Source organism: Marmota flaviventris, chromosome 2 (assembly GCF_047511675.1).
Source record: "Marmota flaviventris isolate mMarFla1 chromosome 2, mMarFla1.hap1, whole genome shotgun sequence".
Classification (NCBI taxonomy): domain Eukaryota; kingdom Metazoa; phylum Chordata; class Mammalia; order Rodentia; family Sciuridae; genus Marmota; species Marmota flaviventris.
Window position 1 is genome coordinate 89,615,623 of NC_092499.1, and position 16,332 is coordinate 89,631,954.

The following is a 16,332-nucleotide window of genomic DNA, read 5'->3' on the forward strand; positions in this document are numbered from 1 at the left end:
GTTTAAAATAAAACATGAAAAGGGCTGGGAATGTAGTTCAGTGGTTAAGCACCTCTGAGTTCAATCCCCTGTACAAAAAAATAATAATAATAAATAATTTCTTAACAAAGTTTAGTTTGTCATCACATTGTACCCCATAAATATGTACAATTACTATGTGTCAATATTTTTAAAATTTATATGCATTAATAATTTTGGAGGGTATAGTGACTGCAAATATCTAGGCCAGTCCTCCCAAGATCCTTGATTAAACCCTATATTTATCTTTTAATGATGACATACTTTACATGTACAAGAATATATTTAGCTGAGTGTGGTGGCAAACTCCTATAAATTCCAACTACTTGGGAGGCTGAGGCAGGAGGATCACAAATCCAAGACCAGCCTGGGCAACTTAGTGAGACCCTGTCACAAAATAAAATTAAAAAAAAAAATAGGGGTTGAGGATATAACTGGTATGACACTCGCCTAGCATGCTTGAGGTCCTGAATTACACAATATCCAGCCCCACAAAACAAACAGAAGGAATACACTTAATATTTAATGTATAAGTACAAAAATATTTAATGTGTATGAACATTGTAATGAATAATGCCATGAGGTTTAAATAATAAAACTTCATCAATACTTTCTACTAAATTTTAAAGATTAATTTCAGTATCTTTTTATTAACTATGTAATATCCCTTTTCAGTTTTTTTTCTCATTTTTGTGTAATAAGCCTGCATTGCTTCTATAATAAAAAAAAAAGATATTAACTTTATTTTTAAGGACACAAAAACTCATTTCCTCTGGGAAACTTTCCCAGACCTCCCACCAGGCTAGAATTAATCTCTTCATTTTTCTTTGCTCTGAAGACTCTGTTACCCTCACAACACTGATTATTTGCTTTCTAATCTGTCTAACCCAATAGACTGCTCACTCTCCCAGGGCAAGTGTCATTCACCTCAACGTTTCTTGTGCCTTGCACAGTTCTAATCCAGAAGCCGTCCATAAAAGCTGACAGAGAAAGAAAGGAAAGCACCTGTTGCTTTGGTGATACTTTCTCAGATGAGAAAAAGCTCAATTACAAAAGAACAATTTCTCCTGTCTTTACTGGGGAGGTGGCTGTGCTAGATAAACTAAGATAAGATATCTTTAATTTCCTCCTGGATATTAAAGATATTATCTGGCAGGCATGAGGCTGTCAGGGCGGTCCGCAGTGCAGGGAATGTTTCAGGATGGAGCTCTCTATCTTATGCTGCATCTGCAGACCAGTTTTACAAATGCAATAAAGCCTGAGAGATGACTGCCCTCCTGTCTTCTTCCCAGGCACTCCACATCCCAGACTGAGAGAAGTGAGCTGATGTGACTCCCAAACTCTTGTCTTGCCTTCTGCCCAGAACATCTGCCTCATTACCTGGCTCTGCCAAAAGAGCAAACAAGTCCAACAGTTCAATGCTTTGGGATGGTGGCCTTATCCCTTGTTTCTAATCTCTACAGCTATGGACATTAAAAACAAAAACAAAAACAAAAAACTGTTCTTATTTTGGCCTGGGACAGTGGCACATGCCTATAAATCCAGCTATTTGTGTGTTGCAGCGGGGAAGGCAGGTAGATCACAAGTTCCAGGACAACCTGAGCAATGTAGTGAGACCCTGTCTCAAAATTTTAAAAGATTGAAAAGGCTGGGATGTAGCTCAGCGGTAGAGCCCCACTGAGTTTCAAATCACTAGCACCTACCCCTGGCAAAAAAAAAAAGCCCTTGTACCTGCTTTTTGGTGTGCCCCTGTGTGTCCTCTCCATCGCATCTCTTCCCTTCTCTCGCAGAAGTTATGACTCCCTGAATATTATATTATACGTATGCTCTCCTAATTTTTTTTTTTTTGGTAGTGTGGATTGAACCCAGGGGTCCTTAACCACCGAACCATATCCCCAGCCCTTTTTATTTATTTATTTTTAAATATTTTTTAGTTGTAGATGGACATGATACCTTTATTTATTTATCTTTATGTGGTGCTAAGCATCAAACCCAGGGCCTCACACATATTAGGTGAGCACTCTACCACTGAACCACAACCCCAGCCCTTTATTTTTTTATTTTGAGATAGGGTCTAACTGAGTTGCTATCCTGCCTCAGCCTCCTAAGCCAGGCACGTGCCACCTCACCCAGCAATCCCCTATTCTTATTTATACCTTGATTACGTATGTTTTATGAAAATGAAAGGAACACCATATGGAAGCAACATTGATAGAACTTTTCAAAATGAAGTCAGGAGGCCATTAGGGAACAGGACTTCGGCCTCCAGCTGCTGCCTGGAATTTGAACCTTGGTCGCCCCCACTCTTTGCAGGCCTCTGGCACAACCAGATAATTATAGTGTTTCCAGAGAATCATGATGGACTCATTATGGACTTTTCCATTTGGCTTATCCCTTATTTCTTTACTTACTATTGTCACGCAGTCCATGTCAAGTAGCATTTACATTCTTTTCCAACTTCAATGAGAGTTTCTCTTGAAACAATTTTAATTACTGCCATGGTTTGGATGCATATCCCCCAAAGGTCCAGGTGTTAAAGGCATAGTTGCCAAGTCAGTACTATTGAGAGTGCCAACTCCCAATGGGACCTTTAGGAGATGGGGCCCAGTGGGAGGTCCTTAAGTCACTGGGGGTGGGCCTTTGAAAGGGATTATGGAACTCCAATCTTTTTCTCTTTGCTTCCTGGTTCCTGATGTAAGCCATCTATCTGCTCCACCATGCACTTCTACCATGATGAGCTACCTTCACTAAAAATGCAGTGCAAAGGACCCACCCAATCTTGGACTAGAACTTCTATAATCATGAGCCCAAACAAAACTTTTCTCTTTTTAAGTTGATTGTATTTGGTATTTCATTGCAGTAAAACAAGCTAACTAAAGCAATTACCTTGTAATGACTTAAAAGTCTTTAGCCATCATAAGCTCTACGGAAAGTAGAGCTTCCTGCCTCCTTTGAACATCGATTCAGAGATATGTGAACCTGTATCTCCCAAATTGCAATTTCTAGGACCCCAAATAAGGTTCTTTCATGTTTAAATTGATTGATAGTTTTTATTCTGAAACAATGTATTTACTTTGACATGTCTGTGAGAGCCAGGCATGGTGTCACAGACCTGTAATTTCAACTACTTGAGAGGCTGAGGCAGGAGGAGCGCAAGTTCAAGGCCAACCTGGACAACTTAGTGGAACTCTGTCTCAAAATAAAAAATAAAAGGGGATATGGATGTAAAGCACCCTAATTTAATCCCCAGTGCCACAAAACAAACAAAATGTTTTCGAGCTTCATTTAATTAGAATTATTTTATATTTTTCCAAGACTTGCTTTTTCACTCAGCATTTTCTTTGCTATAAAGTTTCTATTGTATGAGGATCTGAGGCTGGAGCTCAGTGGTAGAGCGCTTGCCTGGCATGTGTGAGGCACTGGGTTCAGTCCTCAGCACCACACAAAAATAAGTAAATAAAATAAAGGTATCACATCCAACTACAACTAAAAAATAAATATTTAAAAAGTCTCTGCTGTATGAATCTACTAAAAGCTTTTACTATAGTCTGCTTGTGATAGATAATAAGGGCTGTTTCCAGATTTTTGCTAATTACAGTGTTGCTGTGGATATTCTTGTAAGTGTACTGGCTGCAGGAGAGACTTTCTGAGGTTTATATGAGAGATGTTTGGCTGCATCACAGTAGATGCACATTTGATTGTATCAGTCACACCAATTTGCAATCCCAAAGGTAAATAGTTTAGTTGTTAGATATCACCAACACTTGATATTCACTATTTATTTATTTATGTATGTACTGGGATGGAATTCAGGGCCTCGTGCATAGAAGGCCAGCACTCCACCACTGAGCCACACCCTGAGCCTTTTTTTTTTTTTTTTTAATAATCTTTTTAGTTGTAGGGGGACACAATACCTTTACTTATTTATTTTTATGTGGTGCTGAGGATTGAACCCTGTGCCTCACATTCACACTAGGCAAGTGCTCCACCACTGAGCTACAACCCTAGGCCCCACAAGCCCTTTTATTGTTTGAGACAGAGTCTCACTAAATTGCCCAGGTTAGCCTTGAACTTTCCATCCTACTGACTCATTTTCCTGAGTAGCTGGGATTATAGGAGTACACTGTCGTCAGGCTCAGCATCTTCAGTCAGTTTTAAAAAATCCTTTATGGATGAATATGCCTATACCCTCTAACTAAATTGTTAGTCCAGGAGTTAAAGGGCAGGGGTAGGGACTACAGAATTTTTTTTTAAAACGTGTTTCATTCACTATATTTATTTATTTTTGTATAAAAACCCTCTGTGGTAGCCACAGCTAGAGCCTGGGTCCTCTGAACAAATTGTGGTATAAGTTTTCTCAAGATGGTGAATTGAATTCCTGATAGGGAGACTTGGTGAACACAGTCTCTTCCCAGAGATGGGAGGTCAAATAGTTGTATGTCTTGGAGATGGCATCAAAGGTGGCCTTGGCGAAATTGCCCAAGGTGGCAGTGCAGCCCCTAGCCAAAGTGTGGCAAGCAACTACAGAATTTTTTAGTGGGGGTGGGGAGTGGGGTGGGGGTGGGTAGGTATTGGGGATTGAACCCAGAAGCACTCTACAACCTAGCTACATCCCAGTTCCTTTTTTTTTTTTTAATTTGATACAGGGTCTTACTAAGTCGCTTAGGGCCTTGCTAAATTGCTGAGGCTGGCCTTAAACTTGGGATCCTACTGCCTCAGCCTCTGGTGTCAATGGGATTACAGACTCACCACCACTCCCGGCAATTTTATTTTACTTTCCTTATGGGAAATCAAATCCAGGGCCTTGTGCATGTGAGGCAAGCTACATCTCCAGCCCTAAGTAGGCTTTATCATTACATATTTTTTTTCTTTTTTGCGGTGCTTTTATTTAAATAAAATAAAGGTATCGCAAACCAAGATTTCTCTTGGTTCAGCCCGAGTTTTGAACCCAGGGCCTCACACTTGTTAGCAGAATAATAAATTAGATCAATTAAGCAAAGACCCTTTAGGATTAAGACTTCCTACCTCCCTTACAGCTCTCTTCGCTTCTATCAAAATGCTAGAAACAGACAGCATGTCCTATAAATGAAGTGCAGATGTTTCCAAGGCCCAGGAGGGAAAGTTACAGGGTTTTATTGTTTTGCTTTACTTTTTTTTTTTTTTTAAGAGAGAGAATTTTTTAATAATTATTTTTTTAGTTTTCGGTGGACAGAACATCTTTTTTTATATTAGTTTTAGGTGGACACAATATCTTTATTTTCTTTTATGTGGTGCTGAGGATTGAACCCAGTGCCTCACGCATGCCAGGCGAGCGCGCTACCGCTTGAACCACATCCTTAGTCCTTGCTTTACTTTTTAGAGAAGCAGTCACAACAAGGCAGAGTGTTGAGCTGTCAGATTTTGATACATCCAGATGAGGGCGTGGATGCCTGGCTATTAAGTCTTTGCCCTCCAATAGCTGGTGCGGGGGATGTTGTTCATTTGCCCCAGATGTTGCCTTGTGTTCTCCTGCTCAAGCGCCTCGTCTCTGCAGGAATGCGTGAAGCTCCCCCAAAGAGAGCCAGATTCCACCCAGTCACTCCAGACTGGCACCCACACAAGCCCACAGTTCCTGTATGGAATTACTCGTAGGGAATTATAGTCCGGGAGGCAGAACCGCGCAGTGTGTCCCGAATGGTATTTCAGCTTTGACATTAAGTGCTAGTCACAAGCCTCCTGCCCCTGCATCCCGCGCATCTACGGAATCTCTGAAGAACGTGTCTTGGAGAGGGGAAAGGGGTCCACTAAAGCTGTTGTAGAGTCCCTGACAGAGAGGGCTTGAGCCTGGGCTGGAGAGCCATTTGCTTCGCAGGAAGAGGCAGGGACCCGCAGGACTTTGGAACCTGTACCAGGAGGTGCTCTAAGAAGAGGGCGCAGGGTCAACGCGCGCTCTCGACGCCACGGCCGCCGTAGCCAGTCGAGTCCGCCCAGACACCACCGCCTCCCAGCCGCGGGAGCGCTCCATACCACGCTCCCGGTTCGTCGCGTGCGGACTGCTCGGCGGAAGCAGCTGGTGGGACCCAGGATCTAAGTCCCCGGCTCGGATTGCAAGGGCAGGGAGAACCGCCGAGCCCCGGGCGCGTCACCGCTGCCCGCCCCTGATTGGCCAGCCGCCCTGGCCCGGCACCAGAGGATTGGCGCCGCCAGTGGCCAGAGCCGGAGTAACTGGATTCGGGGCAGCGGGGTCGCAGTCCCAGCGCAAGAAGAGCCTGGCTTCTGCGCCGTGTCCAGAGCTGCGAGTGGGATCTGGTCGTGAGGCGTGCATCATGCCTTATGTGCTCATCAGCACCCAGATCCGCATGGTGAGTACCACCGCCTGGCGGCTCGCGGCCGTAGAGACCGCGGCTGCCCCTTCCTGCCTCTATCCTAGTAGCGCGGTCGGGGGCTGAACTTGATAACCTGCCCGACAAGCCCCCGCGATTGCCAGGAGTGGGAACTGGGGAAGCGGGCTCTGCCGTACCCCGGATGCGGGAAGCTCTACCAGCCCCGAGTGCCACGGCCGCGGAGGAGCCCGAGTGCTTGTGTCCCCGTGACAGGGCGGGCTTGTCCTCCCTGTCCATGGAGGTGCCAGGTAGCCCTGGCCTCACACGTGCTGCATCCAACACTCTATACTGGGCCGTTTTGCAGAAATGAAATGGAATAATCCGTGGAAGGAGGTTTGGGAAAGAAAAGGACGTGCTAAGGCGCTAAACCCCATATGCCAAGTCCCTGGACCGTACGCTACACCCTTATGCCCTTTTAGGAAGAGTTAGCCCTGAAGGGAAAGAAGAACGTCCTGCTTGTGAAGAAGGAAGGAGAGGTGCACTTAGGGTAGCGTTGGGGAGAAGGCTGTCCAGGAGCCAGAAGGCATGACCCCTTCTCTTGGTTCAGTTTGCTAAGCTTGAAAAAGAAGGTGCTGATTGCCCTGGAAGCCCCCTTTTAGCTTCAGAGTAGTATGACTGGGACTGCAGCTGGACGACAGGGTGTTCCTCTCTCCCTTCCCACTCCCACTTCCCCAGGCTCAAGCGATCAAGCAGAGGGTACCCAGTTCCCTTGAGATGAAGGAAAGAGAGGGTGGGTTCACCGCATAACAGTAGAGGTCTTGCTGTGCACGAGGGCAGCAGTTATTGGATCACCTACATAGTTGTTTAAATGTGAATTCCTGGGTCCCCTTTCCAGTCTTTCTTTGTGGGTTTGGGGGAATGTTCTGATGATTCTTTTTTATTATTATTATTAGGTGGACACTGTGGTGCTGAGGATTGAACCCAGGGCCTCATGCATGCCAGGCGAGTGCACTACCACTTGAGCCACATCCCCAGCCCAGATGATTCTTCTTCATATGTCTTTTTTAGCTAGGCACGGTGGCCATGGCTGAGGATCATAGGTTCAAGACCAGCCTCAGCAACTTATAGCAAGACCCTGTCTCAAAAAATAAACATGTTGGGCTGGGGTTGTGGTTCAGTGGTAGAATGTTTGCTTCCCACTCATGAACCACGGGTTCGATCCTCAGCACCACATAAAAACAAATAAATAAAAATAAAGATATTGTGTCCAACTACAACTAAATTTTTTTAAAATAAAATAAAAATGTATTAGAAATGTGCACTGGGGAGTGCTGGGGCTCAGTGGTAGAGCACTTGCCTGGCACATGTGAGGCACTGGGTTTGATCCTTGGCACCACATAAAAATAAACAAATAAGATAAAGACATTCTGTCTAATCTACAACTTCAAAAATTTTTAAAAAAATGTATGGGAAATGTGGCCCAGTGATAGAGCACACCTGGAATCAATCCCCAGCTCTCCCCACCAAAAAAAGGTTGGGGGGACTGGAACTTTAACTCAATGCTAGAGCTCTTGACTAATATGTGAGTCAATACTATAAAAAATACACATATAGGGGCTGGGGTTGTGGCTCAGCAGTAGAGTGCTCGCCTGGCACGTGTGAGGCCCTGGGTTCGATCCTCAGCACCACATAAAAATAAGTAAATAAAATAAAGGTATTAAAAAAAACAACACTTATGGGGCTTGGATTGTGGCTCAGCGGTAGAGCGCTTGCCTGGCATGGGTGGGACCCAGGTTCGATCCTCAGCACCACATAAAAATAAAGGCATTGTGTTGTGTCAATCTACACCTAAAAATATAATAAATATTTTTAAAAAACACATAAGAGTTGGGGGTTGTGGCTCAGTGGTAGCGCTCATGCCTAGCATGCGCGAGGCACTGGGTTCAATTCTCAGCACCACATACAAAAAAATAAAATAAAGATCCATCAACAACTAAAAAATATTTGAAAAACCCACATACATCTTTATTGATATTAAATACACGTACCAAAAGAATTAACTAGTTTAAAGTGTACAATTCAGTGCCTCTTTTAGCATATTCAATGTTGCACAAACATCACTATAATCAATTTTGGAACATTTCTAACACCCTTCTCCCCAAAGAAACCCTGTATCCAGTCCTTTCTCCCAACTCCCTCAGCACTAAGTAACCACTAACCTACTTTCTGTCACTCCATGTGGTCTCCTGGGTCTGACTTCTTTCACTTACATGTTTTCAAGTTTCATCCATATTGTGGCATGCATCAGTGTGTTCTTACTTTTTATTGCCAAAAAAGATTCCACTGTTAGACTGTACTACATGTTGTTTATTCAAAGGTTGACTGACATTTAGGATGTTTCCACTTTTTTGGATATTAACACTGAATATTTGTGTGCATTTGTTCAAAAATATTTGTTTTTTAACTCAGGAAGTTTACCTGCCTGTGTACAAATTTTTGTGTGGACATGCGTTTTCATTTCTCTCGTTCTCCAGGTAATTCTAGTACACACAAATGTGGGAGATGGTGCCTGGCATAAGGTATTAATAGTCACACAATGCCCAGTTCCACTTAGAAGGGTCAGGGAGGCCCCACATTGTTGGCCTGAGTGTTGAAGGGCTCCATCCTTCCCAGCTTATAGTGAGCCTCCAAGGATCCTCACTACCACCTTCATTCACTTTTACCTGAAGCTTGCTCAGGGGCAGCAGGCAGGGAAGGAAGAAAGTGAAACCTCCCACCTCTACCAGCAGCCAAAGCAGCCGGCCAAGCCACTGTGGCTTACTTTGCAGGAGGTGGGCCCCACCATGGTGGGCGATGAACACTCAGATCCAGAGCTGATGCAGCATCTGGGGGCCTCAAAGAGAAGTGTCCTGGGAAACAACTTGTAAGTAGTGACATCCCTTAGTACCTTCTATCTGGAATCCCCTAGTTCTGCCCCTGTTCCCTTTGCCCAGCTACCAAGTCCAAAGGCAATGTCCAGCTTGGGCCCTCTTACCTGCATCGTGGGACTCTGTCCTCTGTAGGGTTGGTCCTGCCCACAGCTCTCCCAGCTCCTTTACAGTTCCCCAGAGGCTCGCTCAGAAAGCTTTCCCTCTGGCCTTTCTTCATAAGGTAGTTCATCCTGAATGGAAGCCCAGGGCAGTCTATTCTCTGGGTCTAGGACTCCGTGAGTGGACTGTTCCTTACCCTGACCTCTCAGCTCTAAGCTGGATCCCATCAAGCAGACAGGAAAGAAAGGTTTCTGAATGGTGAGTGACAAAGCTCAGCCCTAGAAATGCCTGGGTCCTCCTTTCAGCTTAGCTGCTGTCAGGGCACTTTTGGGGCATCCTTCACACTATCTCCATATCTAAACCACTTTTAGACCACATCTAGACCACTTTTCTGCTCCTCACCCTTCCTACCCAGGAGTAGGGGAGGACCCTGGCCACACAGACTCAAGAATATTAAAAAAAGTTGTCAAAGTGAGTCCAGTTCAAAGAAGGAGAGAGAACTGATCCCAGCCCCTTCAGTCAGGATAGGAATGCGAAAACCACCCCCATCCTTTCGCCATAAGGCATTTGCCTGGAGATGCCCAGCTTGGGGCTGAAGCCCCTTATCTGCTTCATGGCCTTTCAGCACCAATTAAACCTAAAAGAAGGGAAACCAAGCATGCTCCATGTCAGGTAGTAGCATGCACAGCCAGGACTGCAGGACCACCAGGAACGACCCAGAGGCTGGGCAAGGAGTGAGGCCTAAAAGAGCAGGTGACTCTTCCTGAACAGTGGGGCACTCAGGGGACATGTGGCTATTGCCAGACTAACTGGGTCTCCTATCTATGACAATGGGAAAACTAGTCAGCCCCTCTTGGTTTTCTCACATGTAATAAGAACAATAATAGTACCTTCGTTAGGTTGTTAGGAGGAATAAATTTAAGACATGTAAAGTGCTTCATAGAAGAGGGGATGGGAATGTGCACATAGCCTGGCAGCCAGGAAGTGCCCAGTAAATGTCACTTTGAAGAGAGCTCCTTGTCAGGCCTGACCCTCAGCAGATACTAGCTTTGTGTAGAGCTTTGTCTATGTTCCCTCATGCCACCACTCTGGTCTCTTTGCAGTTACGAGTACTACGTCAACGACCCTCCTCGCATAGTCCTGGACAAGCTGGAACGCAAGGGCTTCCGGGTGTTGAGCATGACAGGGGTGGGCCAGACACTGGTGTGGTGCCTGCATAAGGAGTGACCTTCTCCTGATTGCAGAAGGGGCACTCCTCCTTTGGAGGGTCTGCCATGGGCCCTGCCCCCATACTGTCCCACTGACTGCCTCTCTTCCCAAATTGTTTCCTTCTCCAGTTTGGCACCAATGAGCACTGAACTGCCTCTGAAATCCTGCTCCAGTCAATGGGGAACAGGCCCCTTGCCCCAGTGCTCCCAGCTGTCCTCTGGCTGCAGCCCTGACCCTTGCAGTAGGCTGGGTTCTGGGGGCAGGTGTCCACTGCAGCTGGTCATTCCAGTGGAGGATGCCCTGGGACCTGGACAGACAGGTCCTGAGCAGCTAGTCCAAGCCAATAAATGGCTTTGATGAGTGGTTGCTACTGTACTTTGCTTATGCAGTTACTGTCGCTGCAGATCTATCCCTGCCCAGAAAGGGAGCCTGAGCCTGGGTGCAACCATCTGAGGTAGAGCCCAGATGGAGTAGAGATAGACTTAAAAAAAAAATGTAGTTTATTGGTGCATGTAACATGGAAAGGGCTGTGGGGTGGGAAGTTTGGAGCTGGGGGCTATGTGGGCTGCCCCTCTTCCTCCTGCTGCATCTGGGCAATCAGCTGTTGGCGCTCAGCTGCCTGGCGAAGGCGCATCATGACAAGGCTCTCGTAGTCCCTCTCCGACAGCACTGAGCCCTGGAGAACAGAGGAGACAGGGAGTGGTCAGGGCCAGCAGGGCACTGCCCCCACAGACTATAGACTGAAGGGGCCTAGACAGAGCTGCACTTTTAAGGGTCAAGAAGGGAAGGACCTCAGAACATCCTTCTGGAATATCTACTCATCCATGTTCCTTCAGAATGTTGCTGGCTTTGTGCTCTAGACTGGCCTCTCAGCTGGCTCCCATTTGGCCCATCTAGACCATTATCTCCTGCCAGCCTCTCTTTAACCAGCTCCATCCATCTGCAGTCAGCTCTGTGCACTCTTTCCAGTGAATCACTTCCCCATTCTCTCACCAGGCCCTGTCTCCATTTCCTCTCAGCCTTTATCTGCCACTCCTTCCCTCTACCCCATGGCTTCTGCCTCACACAGGTTCCAATGAAGGAAGCTGCCCCAAGTGCAGGGATCTACCTGGCTATGCTGAGAACAGACCAAAGCTGCCTCCAGCCAGTTGCCTGGCTTCCCTATGGTAGGCTCCTGCTGAGGACACAGGAGAAGGGAGCCCTGCCCTCCACACAGCCTCAAACAACCCCACTATGGAAGTGAGCACGAGACCATTTGCTGCCTAAATATACACAGCAGGGCTGAAGGGCAGGGCCTGTGGCCCGCTTTTATGATTTTGCTAGCACTGTACAGGGGATTAAGGAGGGCTATATTTTAATAACCAAAAGAATAATAAACAACCACCTCAGTGGGTTGAGGCTGCGGGTGGAGAGGCAGTGCTATAGCAGAGCCCTGAGCTGTCAGCCCCAGGTCCTGATAAGGTCTGCAATATGAATTAGAATTAGATCATTTCCTCCCTCAGTGCAGCCAAAGCTGAGAGACCATTCAGTACTCCACTAGCTGCTTAGAGAAGTGTGAAGCCCACCTAAACTAACACAGAGACAAAGGGTTGCAAATGAGGTGTCCTATCCATGCCAGAAAGCTGTAGAGCCCTGTTCTGGGGTTCTCCACACTGGTGCCCTCACATGGAATAGACCAGGAGGAAAGTATGGTGGTCAGTGACCCGAGGATAAGGAGGGAATGGCTGGAGTTAAGCTGCCTGGCCCTGATCAGCTGGTGTGGAGTGAGGGGTGTCATGTCAGAGAAATATTCTGCCCTGTCCCCCTCCCACTGCCCTAGGAGAGTCTCCATCCCAGCCAAACCCCTGGGGCATTGCTGACAATTTCTAGCAGTCGCACTTGACCCAGCCCCCTCCACAGAAGAGGGGTCACAAATAAGGTCCAGTGGCTAGAAGGGAAGGACAGGAGAGGAAGGAGAGAGCAGCACACCCTGACCCTCAACTGATCTCCTCCTGCCAGGAGGGAGGAGTAGGAAACTAAGCGGCCAGACAGGATGTCAGGCCATGGGAAGGGCAACGCTCCCCTCCCCAAGTTAATGTTGCTCTGCCAAGAAAACCCAGAGTCACCCTTGGCATGCCCTGGGCCCAGCCCTGGGAGGAGCCGAGCCCTTTATAGGCATGGGGCTGTTCCCCGTTAACACACCCTCTGCTTCCTTCCCCCAATTCCTGCAGGCTCTGCTAATGAGGGCCTGTCACCAGGCCCCAGGGCTGAGTCACCCACACCAGCAACAGGTCGACAGGTCTCTCTTCCTTCCCCAGCAGCTGTTCCACGGGCCTGCCTTTCAATTAACGCCCACCTCCCTTGGCTCCTCCCAGACACATTGGGGGCTGGGGAGCCAGGTGTGCAAGCTGGGGCCAGGGTGGTGGAGCTGTGATGAGAAAGGAAGCAGTATGGTGACACATAATGCAGGGCTGCCCCCAGACCAGTCCCCAGAAGAATCTTAAGCTTCCCATTGCCCTGGGGTGTTGGTCACAGCTGCCCCAATCCCTGCCTGCGGATGCTGCAATTACCTAAGAGCATGAAACCGGCTTCCCACCTGACTGAGTCAGCTGAAAACAAAACACATCTCCACTGCCACACACTGGCACAAACAGCCAAGCCACTAATCAGAGTCCCGCAGCCGCTGGTGAGAGGGCAAACGCTGCACTGGCCTAGAGAAGGGCGCAAAAGCCCTCAGGAGTCGATGAAAGGATGAGTTGGGGCCCATCTGCCTCCTGTGGAAGGAGCACACAGCTGCCCTCGCCCAGCTGAGAAGATTCATCTCTGCCACTGCCACGGGAGCTGCCCTCACTCTGGTTCTGTAAGTGCTGTTTCTTCCTCTGGGTTTTTTTCCATTGCCCTATCAAGTAACCAGGCCACTCCTGTCCCTGTGGGAACTCTTGCTACCAGCAACTCCCAGCTCTCTGCTTTCTTGGACAAAAAGTGCCCTCTTCCTGGTCTCATCTCACCATCCAAGATGCTGACCAAAAAGCTAGGGCCTGTTTCCAGCCCACTAGGGCCGACTCCCTGATTCTTGGCATTCGCTGTTCCAGCAGGGACTAAATGGTCACTAGCTGCTCTTGAACACCTGTTTGCTGGCTTCTGAGGTGCCAGACTATCTACTGGTCCCCCAGAGCCCATGGAGACCTGGAGAAAAGGTTCCTTCCGCAATGCCTCCTTCTTCAAGCGGCTGACTCTGGGACGGCCGAGGCGACTCCGGCGACAGGGCAGTGTGCTTAGCCAGGCCAGCACTGCTGGTGGTGACCATGAGGAGTACAGCAACAGAGAGGTTATCCGGGAACTTCAAGGGAGGCCAGATGGACGGCGTCTGCCCCTGTGGGGGGATGAGCAGCCCCGGGCCACTCTGCTGGCACCACCCAAGCCCCCACGCCTCTACCGAGAAAGCTCCAGCTGTCCGAACATCCTGGAGCCCCCAGCCACCTACACTGCTGCCTACTCGGCCACCCTGCCCTCAGCACTGTCCCTGGCCAGCACCTTCCACCAGTCCTCAGAGGAGGACCTTTCAGACACTGCCACCTTCCAGAAGACACCAGCTCCAGACCTCTGTGATCCCTTCTTCTCCTTCAAAGTGGATTTGGGGATTTCACTTCTTGAAGAAGTCCTACAGATGCTGAGGGAGCAATTTCCTAGTGAGCCTAGCTTTTGAGTGGGGTGAGGGTAGGCAGAGCTGGGGTGACTGGGGGGGGCAGAGCCTGGGAACCCAGGGAAGGACAGTACAGTTGTGAATTAAAGAAAACGAAACTGGGGCTCTGCCTGCCCTCTGGGTTCTCAACATACCTTCAAGTCCCCCCCAGAGTGGAGGGACAAAGACCAGCTGGGATTGTTGGAGGGTCACTTTCTAGTAAGAGCCCTAGAGGAAGCTGGTGAGGACAGGAAAGAGAGGCCACACCCTGCAACCACAGGAACCAGGCAGAGGACAGACAAGTGACAGGGTGGCAAAGGGGTGAGTTAGGGTGTGGGAGGACACAGACTAGGCAGAACAGACAGTATCCTGAACCAGCCTCCTCTGAAGCCACCATCAACAGAGAGGTCACAGGACATGTTTAGTAAAAAATGATCCAACCCAGACTAAAAAGGAAATTGGGGAGATCTGAGAGAAAAATGGAGACAGGCTTGCCTTTGTCCAATATGTCGCTACTCACTACATGTAGCTATTTAAAATTAAATCAATTGAAATAAAATAAAATTGCAAATTCAATTTGCATTAATCACATTTCAAATGCTCAACAACCACTTTGATTAGTGACTACATACTGGACAGCACAGCATGAATCCTAACATCACTTGACCAAGGTTCACTGGACGTGCTTGCTAAATGGTAGCCTAGAACCCTCAGTGGCATGAGTGGGGGAAGGGAGATGCATCCAGGGGCTGCAATGACAAGAAGGGGCTACAGAGCAGGAAAGGTAGGTACAGATACTGAGCAAAATATGAGAAAAAGGCCAAACAAATCATTAGCAGATAAAAGAACATGAGAGATTCAGCCTGCCAAAACAGCTGCCCAGAGCAATCCCTGCTGCCCAGAGAAGTACTCCAAGAGATGCCAGCCAAAGGCACAGGTGCAGCTTGCAAAGAGGTGTTGTGGGAACTTGCAGGACAATCAGTGATGGGAAACTTTGGGAAATGCTACAAAAATAGTGGCAGATCTCCTTTCTAGAAAAGGAAAGCTGGACCAGAAGAGGGATACTAAACCACGGAGGGACACCACTGGACTCCCGGATCCTCCACGACTGAGAGCTCTGGCTGGCCTAAACCTGACAATGGGGCTACCAACCAGGCCAAGGCCATCAGCTGAGCTACTGCCCTGCCCTGTGTCCTGGCCAGAGTCTAGCAGCACTCAGCTGGACCATGTGGTCTGATCTGCAGGTCTTTCCAAATGTGGCAGAGAGGCAGAGAGAAACTGGGACACATACTGCCTCTATAACCCAAATCTGGGGCCTCCTTTTTTTCTTCCTTTTGTGCAGAGATGCCAAGCTGAAAGGCACCTCTGTAACAGAGATAAGAATAAAGTTCTTTCTGATACAATCTATGGAGTTACCTGGGACTATGAAATCCTGAGACTTAAAGGCAGGGAATGAGGTCTCTCTCTCTCTCTCTCTCTCTCTCTCTCTCTCTCTCTCTCTCTCACTGGAGATTGAACCCAGAGGTGCTATACCACGAAGTCACATCCCTGGCTCTTTTTATTTTTTAATTTGAGACAGGCTCTCACTAAGTAGCTTCGGGCCTCACTAAGTTGCTGAGATTGGCCTCCAACTTGAGATCCTCCTACCTCAGCCTCTCAAATCGCTGGAATTATAGGACTGTACCACTATACCTGGCAAAGAGGTCTCTTTTTTTTTTAATATTTTTTAATTTCAATAGACCTTTACTTTATTTATTTATATGCAGTGCTGAGAATCGAACCCAGGGCCTCACACATGTTAGGCAAGCACTATACCACTAAGCCACAACCTCAGCCCCAATGAGGTCTCTTTTAAATCAGGGTCTTGAGTTGAGCTCAGACCACTTCATGTTCCTCCTCTGTCCAATTCTGGAAGACATACCCATAAAATTTCTAGTCCCTCAGAAAGAAAGGGAGAAAAAAAAGTGAGCAGAACTCCTGCTAACCTATTGAGGAGCTATGGACACACCAAAAAAGCACCAAGATCACTTCAAAAAGGTAAAAGCCAGGCTGCTAGACCTTGTCCCCAAAACAATCTGTCCCATCATGTGGGGGCAGTTGTGCCCAGAAAGCC

At 47.6% G+C, this 16,332-nt stretch overlaps 3 protein-coding genes across 4 annotated transcripts in view; 2 read left to right on the top strand and 1 right to left on the bottom strand.

Moving 5' to 3' along the window:
* The first annotated feature begins 6,190 nt into the window (after nucleotides 1-6,190).
* On the top strand, nucleotides 6,191-10,933 carry Gchfr (GTP cyclohydrolase I feedback regulator). The gene is made up of 3 exons (XM_027925409.2): nucleotides 6,191-6,359; nucleotides 9,149-9,243; nucleotides 10,453-10,933. Exons 1-3 carry the CDS (start codon nucleotides 6,324-6,326, stop codon nucleotides 10,574-10,576), a joined length of 255 nt encoding a protein of 84 aa, XP_027781210.1. The 5' UTR covers nucleotides 6,191-6,323; the 3' UTR covers nucleotides 10,577-10,933.
* Nucleotides 10,934-11,040: 107 nt separating this feature from the next.
* Dnajc17 (DnaJ heat shock protein family (Hsp40) member C17) overlaps nucleotides 11,041-16,332 on the bottom strand; it is a 36,799-nt gene continuing 31,507 nt past the window's right edge. Inside the window, exon 11 of the mRNA XM_027925394.3 lies at nucleotides 11,041-11,234. Coding sequence (XP_027781195.2) covers nucleotides 11,115-11,234 — 120 coding nt within the window. The 3' untranslated portion in view covers nucleotides 11,041-11,114. The remainder of the gene's footprint in view (nucleotides 11,235-16,332) is intronic.
* On the top strand, nucleotides 11,231-15,626 carry C2H15orf62 (chromosome 2 C15orf62 homolog). 2 transcript variants are annotated; one of them, XM_027925405.3, is made up of 2 exons: nucleotides 11,231-13,397; nucleotides 13,630-15,626. In XM_027925405.3, the coding sequence occupies exon 2, from the start codon at nucleotides 13,716-13,718 to the stop codon at nucleotides 14,241-14,243; it is 528 nt and encodes a 175-aa protein (XP_027781206.1). In that variant the 5' UTR covers nucleotides 11,231-13,397; nucleotides 13,630-13,715; the 3' UTR covers nucleotides 14,244-15,626. The 2 variants fall into 2 exon arrangements, with proteins under 2 accessions (XP_027781206.1, XP_027781202.1); XM_027925401.3 differs by having other exon boundaries at nucleotides 13,633-15,626.